The 26,086-nt window shown below is 36.9% G+C and overlaps 2 protein-coding genes across 2 annotated transcripts in view; one reads left to right on the plus strand and one right to left on the minus strand.

The window, feature by feature from the left end:
• The first annotated feature begins 6,189 nt into the window (after positions 1-6,189).
• On the plus strand, positions 6,190-20,522 carry DCTN5-p25 (Dynactin 5, p25 subunit). The gene is made up of 4 exons (XM_067124073.1): positions 6,190-6,350; positions 11,302-11,489; positions 15,206-15,317; positions 18,574-20,522. Exons 1-4 carry the CDS (start codon positions 6,303-6,305, stop codon positions 18,823-18,825), a joined length of 600 nt encoding a protein of 199 aa, XP_066980174.1. The 5' UTR covers positions 6,190-6,302; the 3' UTR covers positions 18,826-20,522.
• LOC136850503 (uncharacterized) overlaps positions 19,405-26,086 on the minus strand; it is a 44,669-nt gene continuing 37,987 nt past the window's right edge. Inside the window, exons 10-12 of the mRNA XM_067124072.1 lie at positions 24,533-24,771; positions 24,242-24,353; positions 19,405-19,654 (exon numbers count right to left, since the gene is read on the minus strand). Coding sequence (XP_066980173.1) covers positions 19,465-19,654; positions 24,242-24,353; positions 24,533-24,771 — 541 coding nt within the window. The 3' untranslated portion in view covers positions 19,405-19,464. The remainder of the gene's footprint in view (positions 19,655-24,241; positions 24,354-24,532; positions 24,772-26,086) is intronic.

Raw genomic sequence — 26,086 nt, forward strand, 5'->3', positions numbered from 1 at the left:
GACACCCACCCTACATTTTTTTAATAATAATTATTAAGGTCTTCCTCAATCAGCTTTTTTTTTCTTTTTAGGTATTTCAGCCATACATCTCCACATTATCATCCATCATTATTTTTAAAAGGTTTTCTTTCAGTCTTTACCTATGGCCATGGATGTATTTTGATAAATGCTGTTATTATAATCTTTTTAAAATTCTTTTGATTCTATAGCATCTCTCTAGCCGAATTATGTAGGAGCCATTTGTTAAATTGGCCTTCTCCGCAAGTTTACTTGGAGTTTGTCCTTGTCAAATTCTTCAGGCGTTTATATACAGCGTCACTAGCTGTAATCTGGCCGAATAGTTAATCAGATATAAGAAGCTGCAGATTTCCAGGATAGTTTCCTGGTGATAACAAAATCTCGATTTCATTCTTATTGATCTGTGTGTTTAATAATCTTCCTCAAAACCTTGTATCCATGACCTTCAAAACTTGCAACATTGCTTTCGGAGTTCTTTTGTCGTCATCTGAATTCTTGCCCAAAATAAAAAAATGTCAGCTGCCCTGTTCTGGTAATTTGGGTAGTATTTAAAACTTTGGTGTAGCTGACATTGTCCTTCCTCTACTGATGGTGTAATTCATGTGACCAAATTTGCATTTGTAAAAGCCAAGGTTGACAGAGAGCGAGAATGTTATTTCTTTTTATTCAGATGATAGTACAATTTTAAGTCGTGATTGCTCTAGGATGGTATGTTTATTTCACTGTTTTGGTTGTGATTTAAAGTCTACCCATATTCTGATATCTGAATCTGGTTTTTGCGTTGCCCATCATTGGCAAGACCCATGGTACAGACTCCTTCACTCTTTCAGTGATGTCCTTATCAAAGATTTCCTGTATCTTTTGCTCTACTGGCCCCCAAGCCTGCCAAATATTTCATCAAGGCAGTTTTGCTTGAGGTGTTACATTGCTGTCAAAATCAAGTTTAGGTTTGTCATTCTCCCTAATCCTCCGGTTGACGCTGACATACCATTGGCTGTTATTGCAATATGTCTTTGATAGTGAGAAAGCCCAGTTCTGTACTACTCCATTTGCATATGTTTCCACCTCATTCTGCTTTTGTAGGTAGGAGTTTAAATGAATTCTCAATGTTGTAATGAAACCTCACGTTATAGTAGGGTTGCAATATTGCTATGTGCCTTTATGCGATCTTTGTCTCTATGAGTGCAATGTTCAATCATCATATATTGAGCTAGTCAAAGGTGTCACCATCAGTAAGGTTGAAGTTTGCACCTGCAACCATCAGCGTTTTGATAGGGATGCTCTTGATCACCACTTTTCTTCTGCAATAGAATCTCATGTCATTGAATATTTAAGCATCTCTGTCTAAGCTGCTTGTATATTTTAAGGTCACTTGATTTACAGAATTACAAACAACTGAACAACTGTCTTCTTTCAGTGGTCTGGATCGTTATCCCTTCTCATGTGGGCCATCACAATGATTGTGCTTTCTTCCAAATGTAGAACATTGTTTTTCCGTTCGTGTAGCTTGTCAGATACATTATATCATCATTTCAGTGTTTGTCTACGTGACATGGCCTTGCTATATCTCATATTTAGTAGCAACCTTTTGCACATTGGTTACCTTTCAGCCTTCACTTAGCATGCTTGAGCTTCTGTACAGTTATAGGTGCACATGATTTGAAAAGCCTTTTTCATTGTTAAGTCTAACTCTTTCAGATATGCTCGCATGTTGGGGGTCCTTGTTAAAATTCTAATGCTCAAAGTAGCTTTGGAATTCTTGTGTCCTTAAGCGGGTTATGTATTTGTTTCTGGTTTCCCTTGCCCCTGTGCCAGCACTGAAAACTTGTGACGTTCAATTTTTTTTTTTCTTTTCGCTAAAATATTCATCGAGTATTAACTTGGTCCTCTGCACATCGGCTCCATTCAGTCCACTGGAATCTTCAGCCACAACAGTTTCAAGATTTCCTTCAGTTTCTTTCCTCTGTCGAATCTGAGGCAGGCCTGTTGCTTTGCAGCATCCATGGTGGAGTGCAACCTCCCAAGCTCATTGGAATGGATCTGGCTTTTCTACCTAATGACTTTGCGATGACGGTGCAATGGTCTTAAATATAACAATAACAAAATAATTGGTAATAGCTATATATAAGCAATAAAGTTCTGTTGAATTTGCTTACAGCAATACAGTTGTTAATGTTAATAAACAATACTATCCTTAGGAACTGGAAATGGTACATAGATCACTATGTTCATAGATACACTGGGAATTGTTCCTAGTCTGTTTAACCTTCACAACTTTCCTTTCGATACAGTGATTCTTTACTTGTACGCAGATCCTGCAGAGTGACTGTGGCAAAGTAAGACCTGATACAGAAACCTCTAAAGTAACAGTTACAGTTTCTTTCAGTAGAGTTTTATGCACAAGAACAAATGTTCTAGTCTGAATCAATAATAAGTAATGTGGTGTAAAGTAATAAATGTTATCTGTGAGATTTTCGCTTCTGGCAAGCTTGTATAAGTTTAATAATGAGCAGGACAGTGTCCTCATGATGGGAACTGAGTTCTGAAACATTGGTGTAAATATATGAGAAAAACGATTGCCAATCGCCTTCTTGTACTGTTCATTAATTAATGCTGTTCTCAGACTTACACTCCATAATTTCTTTGTTTCTTTTCCTACCAAGCTTTGGCAATTGTGTTTTAGTTGTATTATATCATTGCTTAATAGGGAGATGTAAGGAAAGTTTGCTTGTCTAGTGAAACGAATGAGTTAGGCAAAAGAATATGAATATGGTTATTCAATATTTCACAAAGTAGAATTTCTGCATATGTTCTTTAAAGGTAATGAATTTATAGGTAATATATTTTACAGTCAGTTGAGCTATTTCGTGAATAAAAACGTTCTGCCCGAGACTGTAGGCAATAGGACCACCTAGGAAAATGACATATCAGAATATACTTCTCACTATGAAAAATTGAATTCAATTTTCAAATCCTGTAGAATCATTTTCATCGGAACACTCTGTAAATACAAAGAGAAAATATGGGAATTAAAATGTAAATGCTTAAAAATGCTGAACATATTAAGTAAACTGAATAAGATACAGAACAGAAATTAAAAGAATTAAGTGAAAAAATACCATTTCTAAAAATTTGTAGATGCAACTATATATATATATATATATATATATATATATATATATATATATATATATATATATATATATATATATATATATATATATATATATATATATAATAGAAATCATCAACACACAATCACGTGTGGAACAGAAATTTATTTCTGTTCCACACGTGATTGTGTGTTGATGATTTCTATCTTATTCACTCAGAAGGGATAATTCGAATGAAATGTTGTCTATTGGGTCATTGCTGAGTCGGGAAGTTGGGGAAAACTCGCTGGTATGCAAGCAGTTAGCTTGCCCAGGTAATTCCTTGGGTGCAGTTGCTCTCAGGTTCCAACTTCTTTTAGACTTGTATGGCCCAGTGGGTAACGCCCTTGCTTTCCACCTGAGAGACCTGGGTTCGATCCTGACGTGAGTCAGAAATTTATTTCTGTTCCACACGTGATTGTGTGTTGATGATTTCTATCTTATTCACTCAGAAGGGATAATTCGAATGAAATGTTGTCTATTGGGTCATTGCTGAGTCAGGAAGTTGGGGAAAACTCGCTGGTATGCAAGCAGTTAGCTTGCCCAGGTAATTCCTTGGGTGCAGTTGCTCTCAGGTTCCAACTTCTTTTTAGACTTGTATGGCCCAGTGGGTAACGCCCTTGCTTTCCACCTGAGAGACCTGGGTTCGATCCTGACGTGAGTCAGAAATTTATATATATATTATATATATATATATATATATGTGTGTGTGTGTGTGTGTGTGTGTGTGTGTGTGTGTGTGTGTGTGTGTGTGTAGGAACAGCCTATAAATGATGACTGGTTTTGTTTTTGTTTTATTTTGTTTTCTAAGACCTCTCCGTAGGGGAGTAGTGCTGTCAGTGCACCTCATGCAGTGCACTGTAGGCATTACTTAAGTTCTTTGAAGCGTGCCTTTGGCCCCAAGTTGCAACTCCTTTCGTTCATTTTACAGTACCTCCTTTCATATTCTCTTTCTTCCATCTTATTTCCACCCTCTCCTAACAATTGATTCATAGTGCTTCTGCTTTGAGGTTTTCCTCCTGTTACACCTTTCAGACCTTTTACTGTCAATTTCCGTTTCAGCGCTGAATGACCTCATTGGTCCCAGTACTTGGCCTCTGACCTAAATTCTACATTCAATTCAATTCTAAGACCTCTTCAGGAGGACTTATACAGAATGGCATAAATTTACAAAGTAGATATTAGGGTGGCAATACCGACGCAATCACAGACAGAGGAAACAAGATCCACGTCTGACGCGAAAAGGAGGACCCTCATTTGTTACTGAGGGATGTAGTTCATTAGCAGTGTTTGTCCGGGCAGGTGGGCCACACCTCAAAATCCATACATTTTCCGCATGCATGATCCGTTAGGCTTTGTCAGACAGCTCGTGGATTGAACAGCTGGGTATTACTTTCTCTAAGAAGAATACCTTAACAGAACTGTTTTACTTTAGTGTCATAGAATGTAAATTTCAATTCAACGGGAAATATTACTTTCGTAATATCCTGTCTCCAGGATATTTCATTGTTGGGCTGATTTTGGGGAGGAGTTTTTTGCAACAAAATGGTATGCATATTTACGTTGGAACATGATTTACAACACTATGAGAGAGAGAGAGAGAGAGAGAGAGAGAGAGAGAGAGAGAGAGAGAGAGAGAGAGAGAGAGAGAGAGAGCAATTAAACCTAAATTATATTTATTCCACAAACCACAAACACTATATATATATATATATATATATATATATATATATATATATATATATATATATATATATACATATATATATATATATATACATATATATATATATATATATATATATATATATATATATATATATATATATATATATATATATATATATATATATATATATATATATATATATATGTGTGTGTGTGTGTGTGTGTGTGTGTGTGTGTGTGTGTGTGTGTGTGTATGTATGTATGTATGTTTATATATACATACCAATACCAATATTACACTAATAATTCCCGTCAAAAAAGTAGATTTTATGAAAACTCAATAAATCATTGTTACAATTATTTTACCAGTTTATCATAAGAGTTGTTTATCGTTTCTTATATTATATCACGATATTTATTACAAATATTACAATATTCTAAAATTCATTTACCACTTCTTCAGACCCTTATATTCATATTAAATCAAGGCCCTTGTACACATCAGTCCTAACTATTTGGGTCACCGCCCCCCTTCCCCTTTAGAAAATTCCTGGCTACGCCGTTGCAAAGGCCTACGATCCCCTGCAGATTTCAAACTGTGAATGACAAATTTTTGACAATATATATATATATATATATATATATATATATATATATATATATATATATATATATATATATATATATATATATATATATATATATATATATATATATATATATATATATATATATATATATATATACATATACACGTGTGTGTTGTGACTCATTACTTTTACTGGTGTATACGAATATGCAACTAATATGATTATGATTTATTACGTCGTAAATATGCATGTAGTTGAGTGCAGGTACTTACACGGTCATTCAAAACCCCGTAATTAATATTTTATCTCCACTACATTTCAGAAACTACATATGCATACCATACGACAAACCTGTCACTTGTAACTAACCTATCTATATGTTGCATGAACCATTTTTTTTATTGTTGTGCGGATCAACGTTGTAACAGGGTTACTACATATCATTATTAGAGGCAAGTTATAATTCAAAGGAAATGTCATCTTTCATATTATACCATGTCATCTTCCTTTCCCCTTTTAATCTGGGTGAATTAACATGAATAATTTGATTAAACCAATTTGAAACAAGGGTTACTGCTGAGAGAGAAAGTCAATTACACGACGAGTGCCACCAAGCACATTGGCGTTGAGAGATCAGAATACTAAATACTAAACATCTCCTATGAAAATATATATATTATAAATGATCAGTAGTGTTTTCTTTCTCTGTAGTATTGTGTCTTTCATGTCTATTCGTGTCTTTTCTTGCCTGCCATTGGGTTTGTCTCTGCCTTGGGCGGCTGTAGAGAACGCACCCGCACGCTCAGCAGAGGTAAACAAAAGGGTCGCCACTTCTCCTCAGCCCCGCCTTCGTGCCTCTCACGTACTTTTCGCTATGGAACTCCAGGATTCGTACTACCCGAAAGCCCAGTATATTGAGACTGTAAGTTGTAGGTTTGTGCTGCAGGAAATTGATTGATGATACGGGAATGGATAAATTAGGGTCAGTGGTAGTGTAGCGGAGAGGAGGAGGAGGAGTCGGTTTGACAGTTCGCTTGCTAACATATTTATCAGGTATTTTGAAAGGTCGTCGTTACATTTACACTTGTAACTGTTTCCTCGAAGACCGAGAAGATGTAGATGTGGTTTTTGGCTAATTTGAGGAAGTGGTTTAGCCTTGTTTAGGCTAACTCATTACAGACTACGCGTACCCTACTTGAGGTTCTCTGCGGCGTCCCAGCGGTCCGCAGCTGCAACCCCTTTCATTTCTCTGACTCTACTTTCGTTGGTATTTTCTTTCTTTCGTCTTACTTTCCACCCAAAATTAACAATTCTTTCATCTTCCAATTGTAAGGTTTTCCTCTGACCCGGACGCTTCCACCCCATATAGGCTAACCTGACCTATGGGATTGTAAATACAGAGCCAAATGCAGGGCTACATTTTAACCTAATTTAGGATGCCACATCCTATGTGACTTAAGGAGATGAAACCCTGGTAAACCTGACTTGTGGGTGATTGTAAATCACAAAAGAACAGTATTTACCTTCTTAACTGTCCTTCACACTCTTGTATCACCAAATGGAATAGGAAACAACTGCCTGGCCCCAACTTACCCTAGCCCTAAGGCAACATTAGTATCATCTTGATAATCTGGTTTCTTCATGTGGTCCCCCATGTTGTAACTTGTAATGGGGACCTAACAACTAAAAAAAGTCTGCTGGAATTAAATGACAAATCGATGAAGATCATGTTAAAATTTGTCAGAAAAAATGAGATTTCACTCGTAATATCACTGATTCCGAAATGGCTTAGGCTAATGCCATTTTCAGTGGTGACTGGACAATTTGCCGTAAACAAATTCGCCATAGGACTATTTGCTGTATGGATATTGCGCTGCAAGGACAATTTGCCATAAAGCATAAGAAGAGAAGAATAAAAAAATAAAAATAAAAATAATGACGGTCATAAACTTTACAGTATTTGAAAAATTAAGCTAAAAACTAAAAAGCTAGTTCATTGCAGTTACACGCAAATAGTGTTTTTGATTTAAATCGTAACCTCTTTTTGCATCGATTACCTTCTTTTTAGAAAGAGATTCTTCATTTCTCAGGAGATTAATAAATTTCCATAAATTCTGATGAGTAATCGTAATAGATGCTTGCAGCACATTATGGAAACTTACTCCATTGTTGGTGTTAGCCAGCTGATTTAGGGTTCTTTCATACTTATATTCCAAAGACCGATAGGAAGAGTAGGAGGAACTCTGTGTCTGTGAAGTCCCTTGCCTCTCTCCCCACCAAGGTAATGCATTTCAAAATATGCCATAAGTTCTTGTGGTAAGTCATCGTCATCCACAAGCTCTATAAATGCATCGATGGTGTCTGGAGGTGGGGTGAATGTAGGCTAAGTGCCATAAGGCACTTTACTTTTGTGTTATTCACAATCAGTTTGATATCGCACCCTCAGCCCAGTATCTGTCACCTTTCTGTAAACATTATAACAGGAATGAAAAATGGCCTGTTACATTTTCAAATGGAAAATTGTCAGAAAAACTCAGAAAACTAGCTTGTTCAAAATCAGTCATTAGATTTACAGGTCTTAGGGACTCAAGCAAATCTTTAACCTTTTGAAAAAAACTATTGTAAGTGTCCAGAGTCTTATTCGGAAGGAGACTGTAAATTCTTGGGATGCATGCATGTCCTATGTTGACATGTAGAGTATATAACTGATAATAGATTTCAGGACAAACCTTAAATGGTCCATTGCATGCCCAATTCTTATTTATTTCTAGATTGTGCAACTCTGCAGTTGTCCCAGAAATCAACATTCTGTTGTCGTCTCCCACAAACTATCGTAAAGTAAAAATCTTTCTCCGTTCTGTAGACACATAAATTCTTCGGGAATTACATAACTGATTCTTGGTCTAGGTATAGGAGGGACCATTTCTTCCTTTTGTCTCCATCATCTAATGCCTCTTGATAAATTGAAGTTGATGGCATAAGAGACCGTCCATCGTCCTCTAATTCCCCACAAGTGGCACCAATCGAAGATCTTGAAGCTAACTGGGATTCAAGTGCATTTTCTTTCATATTTGCTATTGTGCTTGCATTTTTGGTTGGCTAGGATTCAATGGATTTGTGTACTCACTTACAATTTTACAAATAGAATCACTTGACTATTTAGTATTGTATGAGCTCTTGCTTTACAGTTTGTATCAACACACTTCCAATAGACCTTGCCTCCATATTTTCTTTCTTGCTTGTAGATAAAGTTAGAGTCATCTATGAGCTTTTCACAACCTCTAATGCTTTTAATAGTGTAAGGCATTGTAAGGTTTTAAGTTTCAACTTTTAAAGAAAAATAATGTAAATAATGTAAACAGTTGAGATAACCTCCCAAAATAAGCTTTTTGCTTTTGAATTTTTTAGATAAGCATGTTATTTTTAAATAATTGTTAAGCGACCTTTTTGCTTTTAAATTCTCATTAGGGCAAATTGTCATTGTGAAAAATATCCGTACGGCAAATAGTCCATGGCAAAATGCCTTATGGCAAATTGCCCTTGATCCATTTTCAGTACCTTTACACCCCCACATATAATATTCGAACATGAATAGCTGCTACAGAAGGATTGACTGGGGTGTCTCCAGTCTCCATCTTGAACGGAGTTAGGCACAGGTAGCTGTTCAACGTTGACAGATCTATGACAGGTCTCCAACATCCTGATGCCTTCTCTACCAGGAAGAGATGACTGTAAAAACCTGGTATTGCAGTACATTCCCTGAACACCTGAATTCGCCCTTAATCCCACCAGCCTGAACAACTCTCAGTTATCAATCCCACAATTGGGAATTTTAACAGCCAGTGTTACTAACGCTGCATGCAAAATCTTGCCACTTGAGCTACCATAACAAACGGTTGGCAACACTGACACAGGTGTGAGCCGCACTCCCACTTTCATCAGTTGCTTTTTGTCCTTGCTGCTGGAAGGTTGTTTCCCTCTGCAGTGCAAGGTTTTAATCCTATTGCCAGACTTCTTTGTATTTTGGACTCTGGTGAAGACCTAGATTTTATTTACCGGTTTTTTCTCCTGGTTTTTTCTGGTTATCTTCGATGTGGAACGTCTTTTTTGAATTGGACTCGCTGGTTCCCGGTCTCGATTGGTCATCATGGACCCTTTCACCTTCTTCCTCATAGATTATACTCTTCCTTTTGAGCATAGTCTTCTGGGGTGCTTGCTACTTCACTTTACTGGAAAGGTAAGCATCGCCTAATTTTGAAATGACTCTTGGAAAATATGGAAAAGAGGAATTCATTAAGAACCAGGACTTTACCCATAAGGAATCAGTCTTATATCAATACAGCTTGTTAACCTTGATGTCTCCAGCTTTACCCATGCCCCAGTTGAAAATTTGCTGTTCACAAGAAGCCCTCCATCCAAAGCAACTACTCATGTTTATTTAAATCAATAGATTTTATGTTGAAAAAATGAAACATTTAATATAAACGAATCAGTTTATCGTGACATCCTTCCTCCAAACCCCGCACTTCTTATGGTAACGTTCAGACAACACTTGTGACTTGCCGCAACTGGGGTTGCTGGATACATGCTACACCAAAGGGTAGTGTTCATCTATAGTGAACTGTTGGAATCTGTTGAAGTGATTACCACGCAGGATAGGCTTACGTAGACTGATGGTATTGTATTAGAGAGATAGGTGTTTAAAAAAATTTAATGCCCTCAACTATGCCAGTTAGCCTGACTTGACTGGTTCTTAATGAATTCCCAGACGGCAACTTCTGTAAAATCACACAGTATGGACTGAGCTGCATAGTGGTCATATTATCACATGTCACATCCTCCCCCCCCCTGCAGCATAGGATGCTGAGTAAAAATTTGAGGAACGACCTGATGGTGGATGTCTTTTCTTGTCTGTCTCTCTCCCCTTTTGTGAGATGAATTTTCAGCTAGGTTCTGTACCCCTAGGGATGTTGGATGAACCATTGTGGCTACAACTTTCATCCCAAAAAATCACAGTGTTGTTAAATCTTTAACCTCCACTTATTGAAAGGTTTTTCACAGACTAAGCAAAGTGGGCCATCTTTTGGGGTTGACGCCTCAATGGCATTCTTGTCCTCCTATGTCACTATTTCCACCGTAACAGATTTCTTCAGTGTCATGCTAGTGAAGAAAGGATCTGCAGATTTGTTTTAAAGTTCTGACTAGTGGTTTTTTAGATTATTAAGATTGAAGTTGTGAATGCTTGGGAACCTTCAAATCTGCTCCAGGAAAGTAAAAAGTCTACTACTAGGTACAGTAGGGATGTTTAAAGAAACTGAAAACCTTAAAGGAAGCTTCATTGATGGATTTCTCATTGCAGACCATGGATTTCCTATTGTAGAAAATATAGTAGTGGTTCCTTATGTCATCCAGGTGGGTAAGGTAAATACACAGTCTTTAGGATAAGTACTCCATGTACAAAGATGGTCCTTGCTAGGATAAACTCCCATTACAGTGGATTCATGCAGTGGTGGACTTTAGGAATTTCCTTCCTCCATTGACTCCTTTGATTAGCAATTGCAAAATATAAAGGCTCAGTGAGCAAATAGTGGGAGGAGTTTCCCCAGTGGGTAGTTTTATTAGCCACCTCCAGATACAGTTGAAGCTGATGCATGATTTGCTTGAGTGGGTCAGACATGTAGGTGTATTTGTTAGTCATTAAGCATAAGATGTATAATTACATGAAAAGAATTAAGTTTTGAGTAAATTTATGTTCTACCTCGTGCAGGCAACTGGAAGTTGTTGGTCTTTTGTCAGTCAGTGTTTTGTGTTAATGAAACAAAGTTTTTTATGATTACATTTAAGGAACTAAGTTTAAATTTTTTCTCCATCAGGCAACTGGAAATCGTGTATGCCGTGAAAGTGTGTTGTGTGGCTCACAGAATATAGTGTTAAGTGGGAAAGTGATTGTATCGAGTGGTGTTATTATCAGAGGAGATCTGGCAAACGTCAGAGTTGGTCGTCACTGTGTCATATCTTCAAAGGCTGTTATTAGACCTCCATTTAAGAAGTTTAGTAAAGGGTAAGTTATTAGAGAATTGTCTATATAAACATAATGTTGAGTGCTACTTGTAGTCAGTATTGGGTATTTGTTATTGATTCTGCTGCGGCAAAGAAAGATTGATGAAAACTGCCTTAGGGTTACTGTACTAGCTAAGGAAGTTAGTGATGATAAACAACTTCTGAGACACAGAGAGAAAGGTCATCACCTTATGTGTTACATTTCATTTGCTGGTTTCACAGTAAAACAGGTGTATGATAGTCAGGCTATTATTAGTTTAGCCCAAATCCCATCACTTAATATGAGCCACTATTTGTGTGGTGAGCCCTTCAAAATAGGAGCACTACCTCTGTCAGCCACATATCCTAAAACCTCAGAGCAACAAATGAATGCCAGTCATTCCTGTATCGTCAACCTGAACACACTTTTCATTCCTGTTCCCAGTTTTGGATGAATTTTTCTTAATGTTCATTATTCTTTCTTTCTTACCTTCGGGCTTCTTTGTTTTTCAGTCATTTTTTCTTGGAGAATATTTAGGGTAAATAGTGTTTCCTTGGAAATGAACAGCTGCATTTAATTTTTTGTATAGCTAAGTTGTTTATCGATGTTTGCTTTACCCCTTTTGGTCAGGTAGTGTCTTTATTGCAAATTAAGTTTCTCTTTTCATATAAGTAACTTACTAAATAATTACATAGCTACAGTTTCTAACTTGTGTGGCAGCCTTTTATTTAAGAGAGTTGTGTTAGCTATGTGATGGTTTAGTGAAGATGACAAGTCCTGCCCACTAACGGGAGTCCTGGGAATGACGTAGCAGATAACCTTATTGTGTTTCTGCCTTTTGAGTTAACATTGGGTGTTTGTTGCAGCTTTTTCATTGGATTTTTGGTTGTTCTTTATTGGAAATTGGTGAAGTATTGTAATTTTTTTGTGTAGACTTCAAGCTCTTATTAGCTTTCAGTCAACATTCTAGCTTTTCGCTTTAGATTATGTCTGATTCAAGTGCATATAGTTTTAGTTGTTGTAGCAAAGGTTGTAAAACTAGACTTACTAAATCGTCTTCTGATTCGCACACTGTTTGCAGTGAATGTAGGGGGCAGGATCTTCTAAGGAGAATACTTGTGATGAGTGTAAGGATTGAGATGAGAAAAAATGGAAGGTTGTTGAACCTCATCTTAATAAGCTTGAAAGGGATATGAAGAGAAAGGCGGCCTCCAGGGCTGAGAGTAGAGCTTCTGTTAGCCTAGACTCTACTCCTAAACCTAGGTCAGATCTTAGTCCTGCTATTCCTTCTTCCCAATTCCCACTTTTTCTCCTGTTCCCAGCCCTCATACTATCAGTCCAGCTACTCCTGTGCCTGGCTCCCATGGTTCCGACCCTGATGCCGTTGCCAGTCTTGAATCCAGGTTCACTACAGGACCGATATTTTCGGTGATGAAATGTATGTGTGTGCAAGTCTCAAATGATCTTTGTTAGGAGTTGAGATTTGCCTGTATGATGGTACTCTGTTTACTTCAAAGAATTAATTAAACATCTTATTACACTTTCCTTTGCAGAAAACTGAAAAAATGTAAGGGCAGAATGTGGTAAGGAGAGAAATTGTGCCTATTTTGGTTGCGCTGGGCTTTTGGAAGAATTGACGTTCTTGACAGTCGAGAGAATTGGCTCCAAACGCCAGGAGCGCTCACCAGCTCCCGATTTCCTAGCTTACAAGCTACTAGTTTGTTTGACACCCAGTTACCTGGTGCCATCTACAACCTTGGGGCACCCAGCGCCCGACACCATCTGGCGCCTACTCTCCCCCGCATCCAATTTTGTCTCTCCTGCTACTAGCCCTCTAATTTTTTCTACTTACTCCCATGCGTGGCTCCCTCGCTTCCTTTCCATGCCATTGCCAGTCTTGTGTCTGGGTTAACAGAAGTTAACCTTGTAATAGCGAAGTGTTGTGCAGTGGAGGAGGTGTCTACTTGTCCCCCGATGCTCCTAGACAGAAAGTCCCTGTCAAACTCCCCTAAACCTGGGAGGAGGCATACTGGAAGTCCAAGGGAGGCCAGAGGTTACACACGGGTAGTCGTCCCCAGTTGAGCCTGTTGCTGGTCCCAGGTATTGACAGACAGCCACTGGAAAGGCACCTTACTGGATGTGTAGTGGCTATCTGGCCTATCGGACGTCCTAAACCCAGTCCCTGTCAGACCCCTAAACCTGGGAGGAGGCATACTGTTGGTCCATGGGAGTCCGAAGGGGTTTTACTCCCGGGTATTTACTCCTCAGTTGATCCTGCTGTCCGCAGGTCTCGACGGATAGCCAAAGAACGAGGACCCATCCAAGTCCTGGATCAGTTTCTTTCTCCATTAAGAATTTTACGGACATCCTTGACTTCCAGGAGCACCAGGCATCTCCCAGCTCTCCTGGTGCCAATCACAGCCAGGCACCAGTGTTTTGCTCTGAACGCCCAGCTCTCCTGGCGCCAGCTTATACTCTGAGCGCCCAGAAGCACTCACTAGCTCTGAGGAAGAATAGAGAGCTCTCTGTCCAGCTGGAATGTTCAGGTATACCTGAAAGGGACCGGAAGTTCAAGAGCTCGTCCCACCCTCTGATTAGATCGTCTTGTCCTGTATCCAAATGGAATTTTTTTCTGAGACGCTCAGATCCAGGAGAGCATTTTCCTCATTAAGTGAAAGCTAAAGATGTTAGAACAGCTGCCACCTCATTAGCTTTCAGGCCCTACTTGTCCCTTACATCCATTCTGCAATTTGTCCTTCTAGAAGTGTAATCGATCTTCGCTTCTCACTGTTTTCAGGAAGTGAAGCAGTGTTCAAATTTGGCAGTACTTTGCATTTATTAGTAACTGGCATGGTATCATGGAAGGAAGCAAAGGATTTTCTCTTATTATCTCCTCACCTTGTAGTAAGGTGCCATGTTTTAGGGAGCTGAGGGGATACAAGGTACCTGGAGCACCCACCACTCTCAGTGGATGGGTTGTGGTTTTTATTTCAGTGTAGGTGAGTGTTATTTGTTGTTTTTACTGCGGTACTGCGCCCAGGGCAAGGGCACTTGTTTTTATTTTGTAATGCTTTGGCAACCCTCAGAGTACTCCTCGGCTGCAAAGCTCCCTCTGAAGTAGAGGCAACCCTTGGCTTTATCAATGGGATTCAGCTATGTAATTACTTGGTAAGTTACTTATTTAAAAATGACATTTCTATAATAAAATAAAGTTTTATGTATACTTACCAAGTAATTACATGATTGGAGCCCTCCCTCCTCCCCTCTGATGGACATAAGCATAAACAGAATGAGGTTATCTGCTAAATCGTTTCGGGTATTGCACTAAACAATTGAAGCTTTACCGCTAATTTTGAACTTAAGCTGTCATACTAGTTGGAAACTATGTCATTTCTCATAAATTTCATCTGTTGATTGCGTTCAGGTTTTTAATGAATTAAGCATGTTGTGCTTGTAAATTGTTTTGTTAAAATTGAGTTACAATGCTTTTATTTTGGGGGTTTGAAATGGATTACTGTAATCACATTTACATTATTACTTAATGAGGAAAGATTTTTCAGTACTGTACTTGAACTGATCAGTTTTAAACAGCCTTCTGGAATTAATTAAGTTCAAGTACTTGGGTACACTATTTATTTGATAAGTTTCTTATGAGAATTTTGCAAGTTGGAATCCATGTAATTTAGATAGGAGACAAAAAAATATCTTATAATACCTAGAATTTGTTTGATTTTCAGAGTTGCTTTCTTCCCACTTCACATTGGAGATCACGTTTACATTGGAGAGGGATCAATTGTCAATGCTGCAGTTATTGGCTCTTATGTTTACATAGGAAAAAACTGCGTTATTGTAAGTACAATAGTGTTTATGGCACTTTGTAGCAGCGTCCGAGAATCATTTCTTGTATGCATTTTCAGTCTAATGTTAATCCCTAGAATGAAAGGCTTAGGTTTTTAAAAAGCTTTATAGGATTATAGAATTTAGACCAAAGGCCAAGTATTTTAGAAATGTCATTTTGCAGAAATACAATTTGTCCTTCCATCCTTTACACTAGCATTTGTTTTTGTAGTAATCGGGGACTATAACCCATACAGTATGCAGATCTCTCAAGTTGCTCATAACTTGGAAGACCTATTCCTAAATGTTTGATTATATCATGGTGGCAATTAACTAGGTAATAAGATTGCCCACCCAACGATATCCTTTCTAATCTTTGCAAATGTGGACTTCTTTATCTAGATTATAGGAAATTTATTGAGCTGATAGAGAAACTGGATAAAGAGTTCCAAAAATTTGAAGTAACGAAGATTTAGTAACTTAGAGAGAAAGTCATATCAAATCCTTTCATGCATTCTGAATATGCAACTTAACCAGTTTTGATAGACAAATGGCCCAGTTTATAATGGAGTGTTCAGAATCTGTTCTATGGCTTTTGAATCTTCATCTTAATCATTACAAGTTGGAACCATTGAAAAACATTCCTTGCAATGTGATCGTGTAACTGTGGAAAGTACAGTTAAGACTCAAACAGGTGATTGTATAACTAAAAGCCTATTTAGTTAAGAAGACATTAAGATTTTTGTAAATAACCACTCTTCTTTCTGAAATAGAGCACCTAATATGGATCCCAGAAAAATTAATCTGTCAGGTAGGTCACATGCATGAGGTTTGAGAGTAGGAAAGTAACTTGCCATATTTTTCAGTATCCAAAAGGCATATGATGCAACATGGTGACATATTACTGTATATTAAAAATATTGTATATCAACGGTACAAGAGGCCATCTATCTGTATTCATAGAAAGCACAATCACAGACCACACTTCCAAGTACAAATAGATGAAACATATTCAAAGAAGGTTGTGGATAAGTACACTATTCCTACTACCAGTTACTAAGTGGAATTTAAAAAAGTTTAAACACATGATTTTTCAGCATATTACACAGCCTCAAACCTAAGACATGCCCAACATATTTTTAAAATTGCCATAGAAAAAAAAAAAGACACCTGAACTTCATTAAAATAGCAGGATTGTCAATTTTTTTGTAGAATAACCAAACCTTTAATTTTCTAAGAGATGAGATAGAAGTTAATTATGATACCAGATTGAAAATTGGAAAGATTCTTATGCTAAATCTTGAACTAGAAATTACACAGCATACATAAATGCTTTGGACAGCATATACTGTATAAATGCCAAAAGGAAAATTTATTAAACAATATAATTCTACCACATACAACTTGGGGGGAACTGACAGATCAACCCTGATGTTATTGTATAGAGCAACTGTTCTATTGATTTTAGACTGGAAGCCAACTACAGTAGTACCTCATTTATCTGTTTTTACCCCATCCAGAATTCTACATTATCTGAAGGGCCCCCAGCACCATAATACTGTGTACATATATATTTATATATAAAATATATATGTTCATAAAAATGAAAAGCTGCACACGGATGGTTGGCAATGCTGCTCAGGCAGAAAGAAGCATTGGTAACGCTGCTTGCAGTCATAAGCATACTGAGAGAGGGTTAGAAAGAGTTTCAGGTCATCAGTAAAATAACAATGGTAGAAGGTGCATGGGTAGGCAAGCACTCGTTTTTTGTAAACTTTTCTGTTTTGCTCTGGAATGGCTGGTAGATGTGTCATGATAATTTCTCTAATTGGTGACATTCAAAAAGTATCAGTGCACTTTGTAGCAAAGTGCGCTTCGCTCCTTTGTTGAGTCGTGATTCATTTATTGCTTTTCTTTTCTGAATGGTTGTGGAGTGATTGTGTGTTGCAATGCTTTCCCCTCAACACATGGCTTTGTTGTAATGCCTGCACTGTTGCAGGTGCTGTTTCTTGTGTGTGTGGTGGTGTGCATTTTGTGATTGGTAGCCATCATTGCAAACCAGTGGTAGTTAGACATGCAAAGCAGTCGCGCCGTGCGTGGGTTGATGGATAGTCTTCCAGTGATGTGGTGTCGTGGTGAAGGCTTGGTTTATCTCCTATATCATTTCTGATTGGTTTCCTAATCACTTTTGTAAGGACATTGGAGTTGCTAGACATCAGGTGAAGACTTTGCTCTTCATCAACAATGCACCTGCACATCCTACTGCAAGCTAGTTGGTTGGTAACAAAACCGATTGACAAAGGTGTTATAGTTACAATGAATAAGTCATTCTGGAGGAAGTTCATGAAGGAGGTGATTGTAGCATCACACATGCTTGGAAAGATGTTACCCTACAAATGGAGTACACTTGGAACGACTTTCTTGCCCAGATCGCCAAGGGATGCAATAAAGTGTCTGAGGATAATGTATGAGAGTGGTTGAATGACGATGGAGGTGAGCAAATGTTAAGAAAAATTGTTCAAAATTAGTAGTTGTCAATTATTTTGTGCCAAGACTCAGCCATGGTGACACTTTCTCATGACAACTACAAGGGAAATTCCATTCAAGTAATAGGTTAATTACTTGTGGAGTTTGAGAAAGAAGTGATGCAACTATATTATAAAATTTAAGAGTGAAGAAAGGCAGATGCATCAGAACATGAGAAATGTTGGAAGAATAGTGAATAAGAATATCTTATTAGTAATAAATTTTGTGCAGTATCTGTACTTTTGTACACAGCAGAGCATTTTCAAATAGAATGAGATGGCATGATTGATTTAGTTTAGGTTGTTAACAAAGAGAGAGGAGCAGTCAGTCAAGTAGTAAAAGCAGTAAACGTTGAAGTAGCATGATGATGAAAAGTGGGAAGGACCAAATAATTATGAAGAAAGATTAAGACCTGGACCACATGCAGTTTCAGGCAGAATGTTGACAAGATAAAAGATGATCATGATTTGATTTAGAAATCCTGGCTAGTTAGCCACAAGTATAAGGCACCTGAGAATCCCAGAATTGGGATGCATGGTAATCAGTGATTTGTATCTGTGAAATATAAATTTCTTGTGAAAATACATTTTAAATTCTTGGGTTGTAAGAATAAAATATAATTTTGAGTTTTGAAATATACTGCACTGTATATGATTATACAGAAAGGCCCTTGGCAGCACACACTGTCAGAAGCAATGATCATGAGGATTATATTTATTAAAAGTTTTCTGCTTCATTACAGGGTCGCCGTTGTGTGCTTAAAGACTGCTGTATGATAGCTGATAACACGGTACTTCCACCAGAAACAGTGGTTCCTCCTTTTGCAAAATATTCAGACTCACCCGCTAGACACACTGGGGATTTACCAGAATCTACCCAGGATCTGATGACAGATTTTACAAAATCATGCTACCACCACTTTATTAGGGTCAAGGATATGCCTCCCCAAATGAGGGATGCACATATTCCTAGAGAGCAGTTGATTGACATCTGAAACAAATATCCTAGAATTCAAAATTTCATTTTCAGATTGCCTGTACAGTAGTATATTATAATGATATACCAAAGGTAAATATTTATTGTAAGAAAGTAGGTTTTGGAGCATTCCAGCTGTTATTAATGAGATCTATAACATCTAGAGTATTTAGTTTGTGAAATTATTTTACATCTTTGTGGGAAACTTACTAATTGCAGTGCAATAAATTTGTTTTTGGTGGAATACACTAGCTTAAAATAAGAAAATTTGTAATACTTTAGTGATTAGATGCTAAATTTGTCAAATATTGGCTTTTTCAGCACTTGTATTACCATTATCAGTTATATGATAGTGGTGAGGATTATAATAGTGAACTAAAATTCTGAGTTCTCATAGGGATTTCTTGTTAAGGGAAGGGAAAGTTTGCATATATATATATATATAATAATCATAAGTGTAATTTTCTTTTTATAGGCTGTAGCACCAGTTTCAAACTTAAAAAATAAAGGTTATTATTTAAAGCAGCTAGTCATATCCAAATACACTGGTTAGTTAGGAATGCATCAATAAAGGAGTACTTTACAGAAAACACAAAAATGAGATTAATAGCATTTTATTACATACTGCGCTTATCTAGTTAAAATGCATAAAAATTTGTCAGCAGCTTATCAGATTTTCTATATACAAGTTTCTCTCGTCACCTGTTAGTCGATGAACCAGTGACTGTATAACAGGAACTGCAACAAATCCAGATGCTGTCAAAAGTTTTTGATGGACTCGAACGTATCTTTTCAATGCATATTTTGGAGAGTATGTTTCATATGGCTTCACGTCTAAAACAGCAATCCTGTAAATAAGATGGGATTACATATACAGTTTTATAACAACATGTAATACTGAATATTAAGGGATTGCATATACAGGCAGTCCCCAGTTATCAGCGGGGGCTCCATTCCCAACAGCATGACGATAACCGAAAGTCGACAGATATCATGCTCACTGGCGCCGATCAGCGGTTATCGGCGCAGATAAGTTGGGATCAACGCTGATCTTTGGTTACCGGCGCCGATAAGTGGATATTGGCACAGAAAATCCAGTTGTCCCATCGCTACACAAGTGCCATAAAACCGGATCGCCGATAACCGGGGACTGTGTGTACAGATTTATAACATCATATAATACTGGATATCAAGGATGATAGTTTCTGAACATACAGCCATTAATAGTCTTTTTACCTCAAAAGTATCATAATTTCATTCAGTATTTTTTTTAATTAATCCTAGCATACAAAACTTGCATCATACATTACTTTGTTATGCTTGTAAACAGAAGAGTAGATCATTCAAAGTACACATGATTTAGATGAGGGTACAACCGAGAGTAAGCTACCAATAGGAGTCACTAGTATGCTTTTAACAAGTGTGTAACTACTTAGTCTTTAATTAGGAACCTTGGGGAATCTTGAAAACATTGCTCATAACATCTTGCAGGCTTTGACAAGGTCTGGCATACGACTGTTGGGAAAACTTTCTGTAAATGACTGCTCCTCTTTGTAAACTGTTTCAAGTTTCTCATCAAACTGGCATATGTATAACCTATGTTCATCATAATGTGTATGGCTCTTTTCTATAATTAATGATGTTTCTTAGAAATCAGTTCTCTCCACTACCTTCTTAAATCCTTTCATCAATAAATTTTATCCTGAACTGCCCTTTCTCAGTTGTGTTGTTAATGTGAATAATATAGTGCCTAACTGAGTCAGACAAAACTTGGTTTGTTAATAGATTCCAAAACAAATTTCCTTTCACTCATATTCATACTTCCACCATCACAGTAATGCATGGAAATCCTAGAAATACCTTTGATCAATGAATATTTTGGTCTTGAAAGCAACAGGTTTCATAACTTGGAAGGGTCAGATGGGCCTTGCTAAGTCTGCCTCAACAAAGTTGGGAAAGTCCTTTGAATGTCCAAATGCACAGTTCCTAACAAAACTGAAGTAACAAATTTCCATGGGTTTTTTAATCTAAATATGTAAACTGCTGGCTCAAGAATTTGACTGTACATTTACTTTTCAAGGGCCCAAACCTCTGTATGATGACTGCAGAAATAGCTTCCCATGGCATCCCCATCCAGAAATTGATGCTGCAGGAGGACAACTTCCTAAGAAAGTAAAGAAACTTGTGAGGCTCTGTGGTGGAGGTCTAACGATTTGGGTAACAAAATAGAAAATGATTTTCATGTAATTGTTTGGCCAAAAGTGCAGGCAAAAAGGAATGAAATGCAGTAAAAGAGAAAGGACCACAACATTAAAAAATCAACCCTACTCATTTCTGATGGAAGAGCCCAAAAACTCAGTAGCTTCCTTCATTCTCAGGTAGGCTATCATCTAGGATGGAACTGAATATTCATTAATATTCCCAGCTTCATAGTGAGGTTGAGTATCAAATCTTTTGGACCACAAGATCCCTTCAAGAACTTTGGTCAGAACTAGCCAGCCTTCCAAGTAAAGGAGAAATCGTCATTCAGCAAAGTGCCGAAACCTGGCCACAGGTGGTGAATACCTGTAGAGCCTTGCTCAGGTCAAAGAACAGGGCTTGGAGCTGAAAAACTAGGGGACTGAAAACAAACCAGATGATTTCATGTAAAATTTTTGCCAAAGCTTATAGCTTGTTGAAGCTGGATACATAAATTACTTAACCCTTAAACGCCTATTGGACGTATTAAAAATTGTCTTTTGCCATACTGACTACAAAAAATTTCAACCTTCGGTCCATGGTCGAAAACGCAATTGTAAGCTGAAACTCTACATTCTAGTAATATTCAATCATGTACCTTCATTTTGCAATAAATTGAAGTCTCTAGCACAATATTTCGATTTATGGTGAATTTTTAGTGAGGCCGAAAATTTCAGCCTTTCAGATTTTTGTTTTGCACTGATCTTATTATTTTTAAAGTTTTATAATGAAAATTCTGTAGTTTCAATACAAAGTCATGGTTTAGCTTTTCAGTTTTAAATATAAATAGATAACTGCCAAAATTTCAAGACACTGAAATGGTAAAAACGCAATTGTAAGCTAAAACTCTTACATTCTAGTAATATTCAATCATTTACCTTCATTTTGCAACCAATTGGATAGCACAATATTTTGATTTATGGTGAATTTTTGAAAAAAGTGCCCTTTGTTGTAATGTTTGCACTGTTTTATATTCTACATAAAGTTTTCTTTGAGTTTCATGTAGAATGGAAATATTTCTCCATACAACATAACTTGGTTGTGTTTTTATCAGTTTTTAAATATTTTCATATAAATGATAACTGCCAAATTTCAACACAATACCAATTATGACTCTAGTAATATTCAATCATGTACCTTCATTTTGCAAAAAGAAGTCTCTAGCACAATATTTTGATTTATTGAAGTTTACGTCTTACCATGGTAGCTCTGGCCGAACATCTCAGAAATTCTTTCGTCATGTTGGATGTTTGCATCGTAAACTTTATATATGAAAATGTGCGATTTCATGTAGAATACAACAGAAGATAGCTCATGGTTGTAGCTTTTATCAGTTTTGAAATATTTTCACATAAAAAACAGGTTTTGAAATGGTATAAGCTAAAACTCTTACATTCTAGTAATATTCAAAACCTTCATTTTGCAATAAATTGGAAGTCTCTAGCACAATATTTCGATTTATGGTGAATTTTGAAAAAATTTTCTCGCCTGGCGTGGTAACTCGCCGAACATCTCGAAATTCTTTCCACTATTTGCACCCTGACAAAATATATAAAAATGTGTGCAATTTCAGGTAGAATACAACAGAATGGTTATAGCTTTTATCAGTTTTGAAATTATCCTGTCCTTTAATAGAAACCTGAAATTGTAAGCTAAAACACTTACAGTCTAGTAATATTCAATCAATTAATTTTTTCAACAAAGAAGTCTGCACAATAGTTCGATTTATGGTGAATTTTGTGTTTTACAATAATTCATGCATCATTTTGTGATAATATTTTCTCTGTGTTGCTTTGATGTTTTACAATTTGTTATATACCAAATTAATCCAATTTAGTGGTTAAAAAAATTAACTCATTAGTTTTTAAGCTTACAGACGATTTGTATAATATGTTTTTTTCACTCATATATTCCAATATTTATATGTGATAATGATATTTTTTTCATTTCTGATGGTTGCATACTAAACTTCAGACAATGACAAAAAAAGAGCCAAATGAACTCTTAATCTTTGTCTGTGATTTTTTGAAAAAACTTTTTCCGCTTTAACTCACCGAACCCGCCAGCATACGTTTTTGTAAATAGAGGCAGTGTTCAAGGGTTAATTTTCATATATCTTGAAAGTACAGTACTCTAGTACTGGCCACCTAGTGAAGCCTGTCAGATCTTTGTTTTACCTTTAATTTTTTAAAAGTATAATTTCTGTAGTTTCTAAAGGTTTATTAGTAGGAAGTGCCCTAAGGATAGGGAAAGGGCCTTATCTTTGAGTCCATTAGGAACTCCATCACATGTTATAGTGAGGACTCAAAAAGAAGAGAATTTTTATAGTTTGGTTACCATGGAACAGTGGTAACTCCTTGAGGACCAAAATAGGTTTTCAAAAACAGGTTTTGTTATCAAAACCTATTTTTGTTTTTCCACTTTCCCCTGACAAAAAGGCATGGGATTTAGGTGAAAAGTTCAAGACCTGAAAGAGAGTAATGAATGAATAGGTCTGGCACAGAGTGCGGTTTACCAATAATAGCTGAGTGTGATGCATTAAACCTAGGCAGTTGCTGCAGACAAGAGAAAGATCCCTCTTGTCTTGTCCTGTACTCTATCAGTGTCAACGTGCACTATACTGGCTGCGACCAACTAGAAGGTTTTTGAAATTGGTTGTTTTATGGAGCCCTCTGGGGAGGAACACAGTGGGGGAAGGTTTTTCCTATGTCAAACCTGTTTTTTAACACCAAAAGTTGCAAGGGTACAGGATGCTCTATTGTTACAGGTCTGGTGGGGAACATGGGGAATCTTGCTACTGCCTGGGTGCAGGATGGATATACAGTATACCTGTACTTGGTTTTTCAGTTTTCTGTTGTTTCTTTCTGCATGATTTTTCATCTAATGTTCCTACTAATCTGGTGGTTATTATTGTTCTACTCTAATAAAACAGATTGTAGCTTCTCTGTATGGGTCTGAACAAAATTTAACTTATTTATCTTCACTCACCACTTTGCTCATCAAGAGTAGCAATTTGATTTAACCTACTGCCTCTGACAAAGCAAAATAGCATAATTTATACGTTTATCAGTTACTTTTCAATATTAACAGCAACCACTGGTCAAACAAACTCACCTGAAGTATTGTAGTAGTAATCTGAAACTTGACATGGATTGTAACATAAAACTCGAAAGTAAAGATAACTAAATTTCCCATACCTTCTATAGCTTTCAGGTATACCTAAATCTGACACTCTTGTAAATCCTTCTGCAGACACATTTTTGCAAATCTTCACCGGTTTACCTTCCTCATCCATGGCAATAAGATGATCTGGAAAAATATAAAAAAAAACCTGTACAACTTCAGTAGTCATAATAAACAAACAACATTTTTCATGAATCTTGAATGCAAAGGCTGTAATAAGTTTATACCCTTTTACTAAAATTGAACGAGGGCAAAATTCTTTGAAAAGCCTCATTTTTCTTTGTGAAAAATGAGGATGTACGAACCTATGTAGAGATCATCATCTGTAAGTACCCCTGACACAACACACTCAGGGTCTTGCAAAATCAGGTGAAGTCTACTCTTAAGATCAGAACCTTCAGGATTATCCTCCAATGAGTTGTTGGCATCCTTCAAAAATTCATCTGGGACACGAAGCGATAACTCTCCATCCAATGATAGAAGCTGATTTAACTGAAGTAGCTGTCTGCCTGTGATGTGACTTTTAGGGAACTTAACCACATATCTGTAACAAATTGAAAAATATAAAGTGTGTAATTTTCATGTTCCCTGAATACAAACTTCCTACTTTACTTTTGCTACGATGCTCGAAACTACGCAATGTCACCTGAGAATAGAGTTCTTGAGTGGTGAGTAACCCTTACTAAGTGTCAGCTCCTACTTAATGTCACAATTGTCCTCAGCTGCAATGCAGAAGCCACCAGGAGGGGTTGGAAGGAGAGTATTCCCAGTAAAATCCCTTTTATATTTTGGAAACATGAAAAATATTTTTTATTTGGTCCATAATTACAATACGCAAGGAGTTTCACATATCAAATATTTATGTTGTGACACTGAGCAGCAGTGTTTGGAATTAAAAAAAATCCCCTTCAATAGCTTTCATTGATGACACAAAGGTATTTATTTGACAGTACCCACAGACCAATACTATAGAAGTTCTTGCATAACTATCTAAAAAACGTAAGAACTACGTAAGACTAATTGAAATTACCTATGAACGAAGTATGTGCAAGTAAATAGTGGGGTGTTCCAAAAGCAATATTGTTTCCCCTTTACTGTTTGCTCTTCTCAGAGAATTTATATTGAAAAAAATGGATGGAGGTGGAAGGGAAAGTTTATATTAGGGTAATGAGAGAAACTTGTCAGACTTAAAATATGTAAATATGATCTACATAGCTTGCTTAATAAATGTACCATATACCTACGCTACCTCAATTATCCGCATTAAAATATTCAAGGCCCTTGTAGATAACAGGACTTTACAGATACTGCCCCCCCGCCGTATATGGATGTAAAACAACAATTTCATAATCCTTTTTTTCCTATTTTGTCACTATAGTACTGCATACAGCATACTTATAAAACAACAAACAATGCACTGTACAGCACTGTGCACAAACACTGAAATACACTGTATCAAAATAAAAATGCATGGAAAACAAAAATATATACTATAGAAGGGTACTGTAAACATAACGGTACCATACTGTAAAATAAACAGGTAAAATTCACTGCAAAAATAAACAAGTAAAAAATGCACCGAAGTTTCTCCGGCACAATTGAGTTTTCTGTACAGCGCATAATCAAGGTCACCGAAAACAGATCTATATTTAGGTGGTCTCGGTATAATGCTGTATGAACCGCCACCTATGAAACTCTCAGCCAGCTGTGGTGGCCTGTGTCGTTACGTTGCCAGAAGCACGATTATGGCGAACTTTAACCCTAAATAAAATAAAAACTCCTGAGTATAGAGGGCTACAATTTGGTATGTTTAATGATTGGAGGGTGGATGATCAACATACCAATTTGCAGCCCTCTAG

Source organism: Macrobrachium rosenbergii, chromosome 22 (genome assembly GCF_040412425.1).
Source record: "Macrobrachium rosenbergii isolate ZJJX-2024 chromosome 22, ASM4041242v1, whole genome shotgun sequence".
Lineage (NCBI taxonomy): Eukaryota > Metazoa > Arthropoda > Malacostraca > Decapoda > Palaemonidae > Macrobrachium > Macrobrachium rosenbergii.

Coding starts and splice junctions, on each gene's coding strand:
- DCTN5-p25 (XM_067124073.1), top strand. CDS start 6,303: ATGGAACTCCAGGATTCGTACTACCCGAAAGCCCAGTATATTGAGACT. Junction 11,490..15,205: donor TTTAAGAAGTTTAGTAAAGG/GTAAGTTATTAG, acceptor TTTGATTTTCAG/AGTTGCTTTCTTCCCACTTC. Junction 15,318..18,573: donor TAGGAAAAAACTGCGTTATT/GTAAGTACAATA, acceptor GCTTCATTACAG/GGTCGCCGTTGTGTGCTTAA.